General features: G+C 43.6%; 1 protein-coding gene across 5 annotated transcripts in view; it reads right to left on the bottom strand.

Annotated features, from left to right (window-relative positions):
• Positions 1-11,939, bottom strand: part of LOC125636077 (putative E3 ubiquitin-protein ligase HERC3) — a 145,238-nt gene that overhangs the window by 89,268 nt on the left and 44,031 nt on the right. For all 5 annotated transcript variants that reach the window (XM_048848638.2, XM_048848633.2, XM_048848635.2 and 2 more), the window contains 4 exons: positions 5,283-5,374; positions 4,376-4,506; positions 2,583-2,743; positions 369-445 (listed from right to left, as the gene is read on the bottom strand). In XM_048848638.2, the coding sequence (XP_048704595.1) occupies positions 369-445; positions 2,583-2,743; positions 4,376-4,506; positions 5,283-5,374 (461 nt within the window). The remainder of the gene's footprint in view (positions 1-368; positions 446-2,582; positions 2,744-4,375; positions 4,507-5,282; positions 5,375-11,939) is intronic.

Raw genomic sequence — 11,939 nt, 5'->3', positions numbered from 1 at the left:
CTGCTGTGGGACAGTGTTCCTGTGGAAGACATGGCCCAGTCTGCACTAGCAGCGAGGTTCCCACACTGAGAGCTCAGCTGAAATCACTGAGAGCTGGGTGGAACCTCAAGAGACCAACTCACAGAGGTCACAGTGGCAGGTGGCAGCAGAAGGTGACAACGCAGGGCCACTGGCAACAGAGTGATGGAGTGAACATTCATTCATCGGATGAAGTGAGCTGTAGCTCACGAAAGCTCATGCTCAAATAAATTGGTTAGTCTCTAAGGTGCCACAAGTACTCCTTTTCTTTTTGCAAAGTAAGAAGAGACACTCTCCCCACCCCTACACACACTCTCTTGTAGAGAAAAGAGCAAGCATTCTTTGCTTACCTCAGATTTGGAGCAAAGTACAAATGTCCGGTCTCCTCCACAGAAGATGTGTTTAACAATGTGATATTTAAAGGCATCTATTGAAGAAAGAGATACAATCGTGTTACAGATCGATCAACACAAGTTTCCTACTTCTTTCAACTATGGACCTATATTGCCTAAGGCCCTCCGCACCCTCAACTCCGACTGAGGTCAATGGGAGCGTAAAGTATTCATCGCCTTGTTAGCAGATGCTCAGGGCTTGGGCCTTTAAAATAGAAGGGGGCATAAAAACTCCACTTTCGTATCACAAAAGAAACATCATGACTGCAGAATAGGGCAAGAGAAACTCTTTACAAATCTCATCTATTTGCAATTAGTCACAATTAAATGCAATTGACCATCCCAACAACCTGGGGAGGGGAGGGGGGTTATTTAGGAACATAGGCCCAGATCCTACAACTTGAATCAGACAGGTGGTCCCTATCACCTGCACAGAGCCTATTGCAGGATCAGGGCCTATATTTTTGTATCTTTTGCCACTGAAGGCAATGATTAAAACTCTCCGATCTGAATGTTGCAGGATCAGCATATGAGTGACACAACGTATGCATTCCAAGGTGTTTGGCCCTGTTTGCTAGAACTGTCTAACTAATTCTGACAAGACTGATATTGGTATTTAAAACTAGTTGTCTAAGCCAAAGCTGTGACTACTGTCTCAAACTTTGTTAGCTGTGAATATTCCTAATGTCCTAATGATTCCTAATGTCATGTTGATTTTCACATTTATGAGAATCTCCTATTTATCAAGTAAAGGGCTCTCTTTAAACAGTGAGACCTGAAATTTTTTAAATTGGTTCATTTTTTAAAGTCCTTAAAAAATGTTTAATATTTTTTCTGCTCCCTTGCTAATATTTATAATATTTACAAAAACTGACTATACAAGGCAAACCAGTAAAACTGACTATACACAAAGTGCTGTTTAATGGACAGAGTAATTAAGCTTTAAAACAGAGGAAAAAATACAACTGTGTTAACTTCATTTTTCAGTTTTTGTAATCCTACATGTTATTTGCAGCTTTAGTAGGTCGTTTTCAGACAGAAATGTGATTTTCAAGTTGATGGCCTCTATTTAAATAAAATCCTGATACAAACAGCTGAAAACCAGAAATATTAATTGGGATAAAGAAAACCTGGTATTACTTTAATGCTAGCAATGAGGGGAATATAAACTCTCCTTGTAAGTATTCTGAGATGGGAGAGGGCAAGGTCCATTTTAGTTAGGAAAAGATTTTATACCTTGATTTTTAGAAATCAAATCTGAAATTACATCCAGCTGCTCTTGTACAGATTCAAATGTTATGAGCTGACTTCAAAGTTCACTTGTGACCATTTGGATGACATCACCCCATTCAGATGAACAGGAGATTAGTTCCAACAGAGGAGCACGCTTGGCCAAATTTATGAACTAGGAGACTGACCCAAAGGCCATTGAAATCAGTGGGAACCTTTCCACTGACTTCAGTGAGTTTTGGATCAGGCTTACAATGATAAAGATCAATCCCCACCCTATGTTTTACCAACTAAAACTACACCTACTTTTGAATTTTAAAATAAAAGCTGTCAATTATTTTGTAACATCGTTATAAAGAAAGCCAGTATGATGTCTATGGAGAGAAAAGTCCTCATTCCCTAATTACGATGGGATGGTTTCCCAGCAGTCAGCCACTGAACGACTCATCAGTATTTCAGACTGGACCAGTGGCCCAGTCTCGGGCTCAGCACTGCCAGGCAGAAAATGAGAATTCCCAGGGCTCCTCCCAGTTATGTTTTTCTGTTGTTTGCAGTTCCACTCTAAGGGCATGTCTACACTTACCTCTGGAACTATCGATCCAGCAGGGGTCGATTTATCGCGTCTAGTGAAGATGCGATAAATCGACTGCCGAGCGCTCTCCCATCGACTCCAGTACTCCACCGGAGCGAGAAGCGTAGGTGGAGTCGACGGGGGAGCGTCAGCGGTCAACCTACCGCAGTGAAGACACTGCGGTAAGTAGATCTAAGTACGTTGACTTCAGCTACGTTATTCACGTAGCTGAAGTTGCGCAACTTAGCTCGATCCCTCCCCTCAGTGTAGACCAGGCCTAAGTCAAATGCAAAATGTTTTTAGCTCATTTCACACTGTGCTTGTCTCTTTGATATGCTACTCCGTATCACACACAGAAACAGAACACTTACCAGCTCTACCTGAGAGCTGCCCATTGTGAGCCACCCAGTGACCTTTTACTGGAGATGGGCATTTAACATTGCATATGTGTCCAGTTCCCAGCTGGCCTTTTGTTCCGCAGCCGAATGCATAGATCAGTCCTGAAGAAGGCACAAGGGCTAGAGTGTGCTGTCTGCAATGAAGACAGTTACAGTGTTTGTGCCAAGTTTAAATAATGTTTTTTTCAAAAGCAGACTAAAAACTAGCCAGGAAAACTATGGGCCAGCACCTCAGCTGGAGTAAATCAGCACAGCTCCATTTACATCAACAGCAGATTGATGATTTGCACCAAAACAGGAGCATTCAGCCATGATAAAGTGCGACAGAATCCCCTATGCTAACGTGAGGGATGTGGATACATAAGACAGTTGGGACACAACTGGAGCTCTATGCATAGCACAGTGTGAAAACACACTCAACCTTTCTCCTAAACACACTTGGGTTCATCCCTCAAATGTAATGAGTTTGCTGGTGTTGGCCTAGTCATTTGCAAAGATCTGTCCACATCACAAGGCTACTACAGAATGTAGCATTACTAACTTACTCTCTTGCTGTGAGCGAGGTTGGAAATAATTAGGGTGAGGAGACTGCAGCTACAGACTCAGACTTTCAGGCCAGATGGGACCATCGTGATCATCTAGTCCGACCTGAACATTGCAGGCCACCCAACCCCACCAACCCTCTCCTCAATAGGGCCATAATTTCTGGCTGAGCTACTGAAGTCCTCAAATCTTGATTTAAAGACTTCAAGTTACAGAGAATTCACCATGTACTCTGGTTCAAACCAGCAAGTGACCCATACCCCACGCTGCAGAAGAAGGTGAAAAACCACAAGGTCTCTGCCAATCTGACCTGGCGAAAATTCCTTCCTGACCCCAAACATGGCGATCAGTTAAATCCTGAGCATGTGGGCAAGACCCACCAGCCAGACACCTAGGAAAGAATTCTCTGTAGTAACTCAGAGCCCTCCCCTTCTAGTGTCCCATCTCTGGCCATTGGCGGATGGGTCACATGCCACTGCAGGTGATCTCATTTCACCATTCCTTCCATAAACTCATCAAGCTCAGTCTTAAAGCCAGTTAGGTTTTTTGCCTCTACTGCTCCCCTTGGAAGGCTGTTCCAGACCTTCACTCTTCTGATGGCTAGAAACCTTCATCTAATGCCAAGCCTAAACATACTGATGGCCAGTTTATATCCATTTGTTCTTTTGCCAATATTGGCCCTTAAATAACTCCTCTATTTTCCTGGTGTTTACCCCCCTGATGTTTTTATAAACTGCAATCATATCCCCCCTCAGCCTTGGTTTTTAGGCTAAACAAGCCAAACTCCTTAAGTCTCCTCTCATAAGGTAGGTTCTCTGTTCTTCTCATCATCCTAGTAGCCCTTCTCTGCACCGGTTCCAGTTTGAATTCCTCTTTATTAAACATGGAAGACCAGGGTTACACACAGTATTCTAGATGAGGGTCTCACCAGTGACTCGTATAATGGTAATAACACTTTAGGATCCAGTTGGATTTTTTTTTGTATAGGTGGATCTTACACAGCACTAGGCCATAGCATAATTAACAGCTGAAATCAGAGACAATCTCATTTACAGAGAACATTAAAATTCAGACATACAAGAGGCTATAACATAGTGACCTGTAAGTGTGATCTACAAGCAGAGAGTTATCTAACCCCTCTATCTGCACCTGAAAAAATACAAGGGCTGTCATCTGGGCTATCCTCCACAAGATGGAGTTGTCCATTCCACACAAGCACTCACCTGCCACAAGCAATCTGGGACACTTCGGTGCCCATCAGCTCCAGAACCCTCCGGGGGTTAACCTCATCATTCATGGAATCGTGGCCAAGCTGCCCACAGGAACCCGCACCAAATGTGAACACGCCTCCACTCTGTTAGCAAATCAGACAGCCCATGCACCATTTAGTGAGCCATTTCCCAGTAGCCGATATCTCCGTCTTGTTTCACAACCATTCCCCAGCTTAAAGAGAGACTGTGCTAGGTATGGAGGTATATGAAAAGGCAGCTTTCACAATTCCTGACGGTGCAATGTCCAGGGAAGCATTTATAAAAACTAAAATGGTCAACTCAACTGCTGGAACTCTCTCTAGGTACTTCTATGCCACACACGCTGATCCTTCACATCTGTTAACAATCCCAGCTACTTTCAGATGGTCAAATAGCACAAATGACTAAGACAGCTTCCCCCACTTATGGATCAGCATTTTTGCTGCCCCATAACTTTGGAGTCCACTCCCTTTGAGGAGACCGGAGGCAGAAGGCTGTGATATTTGCTAATGAGCTGCTGTATTTTTGTGGGCTCTGCCACTGATTTGCTCAGGTTCGAATTGTATTGTTATGCACTGTGTTTTTGATGTCTTGCCAAGGTACAGGGGGTGGGGGGCGAATATAAAAAAAATAATTCAATCCAAATCCAAACCAACAAATGTTAACATCTCCACTACAGAAGAGTAGAGGGAGGGTGGTTTGGTGATGAATCTTAAAGTAAAACAAGATTTCACACTTAAAGACAATCACGCTGGGGCCAGGAGAGAGAAGAGAGGTGCTAAAAGCCACAAAGTTCTTTCCTTCTATCACCCAGAAAGCTAAACTAAGCAAACCCAGGAAGTAAGAAGCTAGTAAGGAATTCCTGGATTGGTGCCTTTACCTTTGTCAGGACTGCTGTATGTTCCTCTCCACAGCTGATGTAGACGACCTTCTGAGTCCGTAAGAGCTTCACATGGCAAGGGGATTCTCGGTCTGCATTAGAGACAATGGGAGCAAAAGAAGCAACTCATCAACAAGGTGCTGAAGTATCTGAAAAACTCTAGTAGCCTGATTTTCAGAGGCGGCGAGCACCCACAACTCTGACATCAGCAGGAGCTGCAGGTGCTGAGCAACTCCAAAAAATATCAGACTCTTAAGTGCTTAAATAGCATTTTCCATCTCCAAAGTTTAAGAGGGGCCACAGCAGGATCCAGCCATAGTCAGCAGGTGAGCCAGCTAGGTAACGTATTGCCAGAAGACCACGTGCGACAGAGTTAAGTTCTGCAGACCGAGGACATTCTCAAGGATAACGCTGCAGGGGATACAAGAGAAACTTGCGAAGTCACACTCAGGGATACTTTGGCATCCAAACTGGCAGACGCAGAGAGTCAGGGAATTAGATGGAGTGTTTCAGTCCACCTCTAGCTGGAGAAGAAGAGATGCTGGACAAAGACAACCCCCCGGGGAGCGACAAAGAAATGACTCACGTGGAGAGAATATCCGACAAGGGTGAAAGGATAAAAAAGAAAGATATCTACTGGGATGGCCAGAGTACCTGAAATCAGTTCAAATGTGGTCAGTGGACTTTTTTTAAGACTGCATTTTCATGTGTAACAATTTCCCATCTACCAATACATTGTTGCTTGTTTTATTTGATAGTGGCCCTGGTTTTAATCTTTGTTCTTTCAAGATGGTTACTAGAAGTCTAAATACTAAGAGGGTAAAACTAGAGTGTCTGGCTTTAAATGAGGATAGTGACACAATAGGCAGCCCAGAAACTTGGTGGAATGAGGATAATCAATAGGTAAGGCTAAGATTTAGTCACGGGTATTTTTAGTAAAAGTCATGGACAGGTCACAGGCAATACAAGAAAATTCACGGGCCCGTGACCTGTCCATGACTTTTACTAAAAATATCCCTGACTAAATCTTAATGGGGTTGCTGCTGGGGGGTGCCGGGGCCAGAGCTGGGGTGGGGGCATCTGGAGGGGCTGCTGTTGGGGAGAAAACCGGGCGGGGCAGGGGGGGGCCTCTGATGGAAGGGGAGGTCACCCTGGGAGGCTGCTGATGGGGAAGGCTGGGGCCAGCTGCGGCACCCGTTGCTGGGAGCAGCCAGCAGCAGCTGCACCGGCCACCTGGGCACCTCTGCCAGGGGCCACCCGGGGAAGCGGCTACTCCGGCTGCCTGGGAACAGCCGCTGGGGGCTGCCAGCAGCAACTGCACCAGCCACCTGGGGACCACCACTTGGGGCCGCCGGCAGCGACTGCACCGGGCACCACTACCAGGGGCCACCTAGGGAAGCGGCAATTCCAGCTGCTTAGGGACCACCACTGGCAGCGGCTACACTGGCCACCCAGAGACCACTGCTCAGGTGGTCCCCGGGGTCAGCCACACCGGCTGCTGCTCGCGCAGTCCCCAGGGGTAGCTGCCTGGGGCCGCTTGAACAGTGGCCGGTGAGGCTGGCCCCTGGGCCACTCCAGCAGCAGCCGGTGTGGCTGACTGCAAGGCTGCCAGAGCGGCTGGCTGCAGAGCTGTTCTAGCAGGGGCTGGTATGGCCACCCTGGGGCCACCTGAGCATCTGGCCCCGGAGCCAGCTGCTTGGGTGGCCTTGGAGTCAGCCACACTGGCCTCCACTGAAGTCACGGAGGTCGTGGAAAGTCAGGGTATCCATGACTTCCGTGACCTCTGTGACCAACACGGAGCCGTATCAATACAACACGGTAATACCAGGGTACAAAATATACAGGAATGACAGAGTAAGTAGCTCTGGTGAGGGAGTGGCACTAGATGTGAAAGAAAGCAGAGAGTCAAAGTAAAAATCTTAAATTAATCAATCCATACCATAGAATCTCTATGGATAGAAATTCCATGCTCGAACAATAAGAGCATAGCAGTAGAAATATACTACTGACCCCCTGACCAGGATGGTGACAGTGACTGCAAAGGCAGAAAACATAATAAAATGGTTGATTTCAATATCCCCATATTGACTGGGAACATGTCACCTCAGGAAGAGATGCAGAGATAGAATTTGTAGACACCACAAATGACTGTTTCTTGGAACGGCTTCTCCTGGAACCCATAAAGGGAGAGGCAATTCCTGATTTAGTGGCGCACAAGAGCTGGTCCAAGAGGTGAATATAGCTGAACCGCTTGGTAATAGCAATCATAATATAATAATTTTAACATCCTTGCAGGGAGAAAAATACCAAATTAATCCATACCACGGTAGCTTTTAGCTTCAAAAAGGGAAACTACACAAAAATGAAGAAGCTACTTAATTGGAAATTAAAAGGAACAGTCGGTCAACAGGGTGAAATGCCTGAAAACTGCACGGACACTGTTTAAAGACATCATGAGGTACAAATTAAATGTATACACCAAATAAATATAAACAGTAAGAGAACCAAAAAAATGCCATCATGGCTAAACACTCGAGTAAAAGAGGAGGTTAGAAGTAAAAGGCATTCTTTAAAAGCTGGAAGTCAAATCCTAGTGAGGAAAATAGAAAGGAGTATAAACTCTGGCAAGTCAAGGCAGGCCAAGAAAATTTGCTGAGCTAAGGATACAAGAGCTAACAGCAAAAAAAAAAAATTTAAGTACGTCAGAAGCAGGAAGTCCACAGGACAATCAAGGTGCTAAAGGAGCACTCAAGGAAGACAAGGCTGTTGCAGACAAGTTAAACGATTTCTTTGTATCAGTCTTCACTGCAGAAGATATGGGAGAGAACCCCACATCTTAGCCATTCCTTTTAAGTGACAAATCTAAGGAACTGTCCCAGATTAAGGTGTCAGTACAGGAGGTTTTAGAACAAACTGATACATTAAACAGTAATAAGTCACCAAGACCAGATGGTATTCACCCAAGAGTTCTAAAGGAACTCAGATATGAAATTGCAGAACTCCTAATTGTGGTATGTAACCTATTTCTTAACTCAGCCTCTGTACCAGGTGACTGCAGGTCGCTATTGTAATGCCTAATTAAATAAAAAAAAAGATCCAGAGGCAATCCTGGCAAATACCAGCTGGTAAATCTAATTTCAGTACCAAGCAAATTGGTTGAAACTATAGTAAAGAACAGAATTATCAGGCACATAGATAAACACAGTATGTTGGCGAAGAGTCAACATGGCTTTTGTAAAGGGAAATCATGCCTCACCAATCTATTAGAATTCTTTGAGACTGCCAACAAGCACATGGACAAGAGTGATCCCGTGCATATAGTATATCTGGAATTTCAAAAAGCCTTGACAAGGACCCTCACAAAAGGCTCTTACGCAAAGTAAGGAGCCATGGAATGAGAGGGAAGGTCCTCTCATGGATCAAATAACTGGTTAAAAGATAAGAAACAAAGCGAAGGAATAAATGGTCAGTTTTCCCAATCGAGAGAGGTAAATAGAGGAGTCTCCCCAAGGATCAATTTGCAGAAAATATAAAATCACTCAATGTAGTTAAATACAAAGCACATTGAAAAGAGTTACGAAGTGACCTCACTAAACTGTGTGACAAAATGGCAAATGAAATTCAAAGTTGATAAGTGCAAAGTAATGCACATTGGAAAAAGTAATCCCAACTACACATACAAAATGATGGGGTCTAAATTAGCTGTTACCACACAAGCAAGAGACCTTGGTAGTCATTGTAGATAGTTCTCTGAAATCATCCACTCAATATGCAGCAGCAGTCAAAAAAGCTAACAGAAGGTTAGGAACCATTAGAAAAGGCATACATAATAAAGCACAAAATATTATAATGCCACTATATGAATGTATGTGATGCCCACACCTTGAATACTGCATGCAGTTCTGGTCACTCCATCTCAAACCAGGTATTTTAGAATTGGAAAGGGTTTAGAGAAGGGCAACAACAACGAATGGGGGTATGGAACAGCTTCCATATGAAGAGAGATGAAAAAGACTTGGATTGTTCAGCTTAGAAAAGAGATGATTAAGGTGGCATATGAGAGAGGTCTATACCACCATAAATGGTCTGAAGACAAAGTGTATAAGGAAGTGATAGTTACCTCTTTACACCACACAAGAACTAAAGGTCACCTGATGAAATTAACAGGCAGCAGGTTTAAAACAAAGAAAAGGAAGAAGTACTTCACACAAGCACAGTTAACCTGTGGAATGCATTGCCAGGGGCTGTTGTGAAGGCCAGAAGTATAACTGGGATCAAAAAAGAATTAGGTAAGTTGGTCAAAGAGGTAACCCTATACTCCAAGTCTCCCTTTGACTGTCAGAAGCTGAGACTGGACAACAGGGGATGAATCACGCAAAATTGCCCTGTTCTGTTCAATCTGGCACTGGCTACTGTCAGAAGACAGGATACTGGGGTAGATGGACCACTGGTCTGACCCAGTATGGCCGTTCTTGTGTCTTAGTAACCATAATTATAAATAATTGCTAATAACTCCCCTTTTTTCACCTTGTACCTGTGGATTGATTTGCATGACTCAGAGGATTAGGTATCCTAATTAGGTCTACCTTCACACTCATGCCGCCTTCCAAAACACTAGATGGTAACTTATTACCAAAACCCTGGTAAGAGTCACCTTGTGAAGGAAGGATTTGGACACATGGGAGACATCCATGACACCACCTGCCCAGGACATCTCAAGCAGAACACAAAGAAAGTGTCCAGTATTTCAGGAGACACGGTGTGTAAATGCGTTGTCTTTCCTGCTTTGGCACCTTTTACGAAAGAGTCATTCCTTTAGTTGCAGAGACTAATCTCTGCAGAAGGTAATGGGATGCTTCTCTCTCCAAGTTTTTTGTAGACAATATGTAGAAGTCTGTCTTCTCCGCAACAAACACACAAAACAATGTCACATGTGCTACTGATGACCATGGCCAAGCATTTTAAGAAAAGATGAATGTCCGGTAGCTGTTGGACTTCAATGGGAGCAGCTTCATACTCTGCACTCTTGAAAATCATGGCCACCTATTTATAGCTTAACTTTAGGCACCTATTTTTGAAATCTTTAGCCCATGTATCCAACAGGTGGAGAGGGGAGACCTGTGCCATTCTATAGATTTTTTTTTTCTATTTGAATTATAACAGAACCATAATGCTTTGCCTGTTCACCCTATGACCACCATTCTGATGCAAGGCTTAGGGCACGTTGCCTGGCACGGCACTTCTGTGGATTGTTACAGAGAGATGGAACATTAAATCACTTAAATTCTTAGTGCTGCGAAACACTCGCAAATGCCTATAGATCATGCTGTTAATGTTCATTAAGAATAATTTACAACAGCTAAATCTTAGATGAGTCACTTATGTGAGAGAAAAGTTTTAGCTCTTATAAAAACACACATGAAATGCCCCCACACCTTTTCAAAATGTGTTCTGCCATTCCTCAAAAGAACAAAAATAAAGGAGATACCATATAAAGCATTAATCACACACCACTACTGTTGAGAGAGAAAGAGAGAAACTTAATAGCTACAGAAGGCAAGCTCTGGGACAGGAACTGTCTTTTTGTTCTGGGTCTGTATAGCGCTTAGCACAATGGAATTCTCTAGGAACCCTGCTCCATGGGGTTCCTAGGAGCTACCACAATGCTAATAAATAATAATATGGAATGGAGGATTGACCTGCCCAGACACTGCAGGAATTCTCCAGCACTGATGAGACCGTGCACATTTAGCATTTTGCAGGTTCAAGTCATACCTTCAACATTCTTTGCACGTTTTCTGTGTAGTTTCAAAATACATGTCTGTGTTAGTTAGGTGGGCTGCTAAAACCTGTAACTTCCACTTACATGTATGTGAAATGTGGAGCAACTTCATGGCTTTATTTTGCAACATATATAAGTATTATGCATCGATAATATTTTGCAATCTACATTATGAAAATGCAGCATATTACAAAAGGCAGTATGTACTGTATATATACACACTTATAAACACGGCAAAACAGAATCATCATTAACTTACCCGCATTGCATAATCAATAGCCTATCTAGTAGTTAAAGCCACTCAGAAAACGTTTAAAGAATGCTGATAGGCTCATTTGCACCCACAGAAAAACCCCTCTGATATATACACCAAGTTGAAAATGTGTTAACAACAATAGCAAGGTGTCCCAGGCCAGGATGGACATGGCATTTGCTTTTCCGAAACTGATTCTAAATCCATGCTACAGACTGTTTGGAGACTAGGCTACAACGAGCTTTGGCTAGTACGGCTGTCATAAAAAAAAAAAAAAAAAAAGTCATTGGCCACATACTACCAATAAACAGTTTTGCAATACTGTGATAATGTCTATTGCTAATCATTGTAGATTGTATACCTGCTTGCTGCTAGCTTCGACCAACCTAGGGCCCTGATCCTGCAGGCTGTTCCACATAGGTGGATCTTGGCTCCTCTGTGGAGCCCACTGACTTCCTCAGGAGTTACATATGCTCAGTGCCTCTGCAAAAACAATCAGACCACTGATTTAGGTGCTAAAATATAGGCACCCAGAAATGTTTGCCTACAATCTTTTTGACCTTGCTAATTCCCATTTACATCCGCAGAGTTTCCTTCCATTGATGGTATAAAAGGCTCATGG

Source organism: Caretta caretta, chromosome 4 (genome assembly GCF_965140235.1).
Source record: "Caretta caretta isolate rCarCar2 chromosome 4, rCarCar1.hap1, whole genome shotgun sequence".
NCBI lineage: Eukaryota > Metazoa > Chordata > Testudines > Cheloniidae > Caretta > Caretta caretta.
The sequence above is the reverse complement of the archived record's forward strand: the minus strand, read 5'-3'. Positions and strand labels throughout refer to the sequence as shown.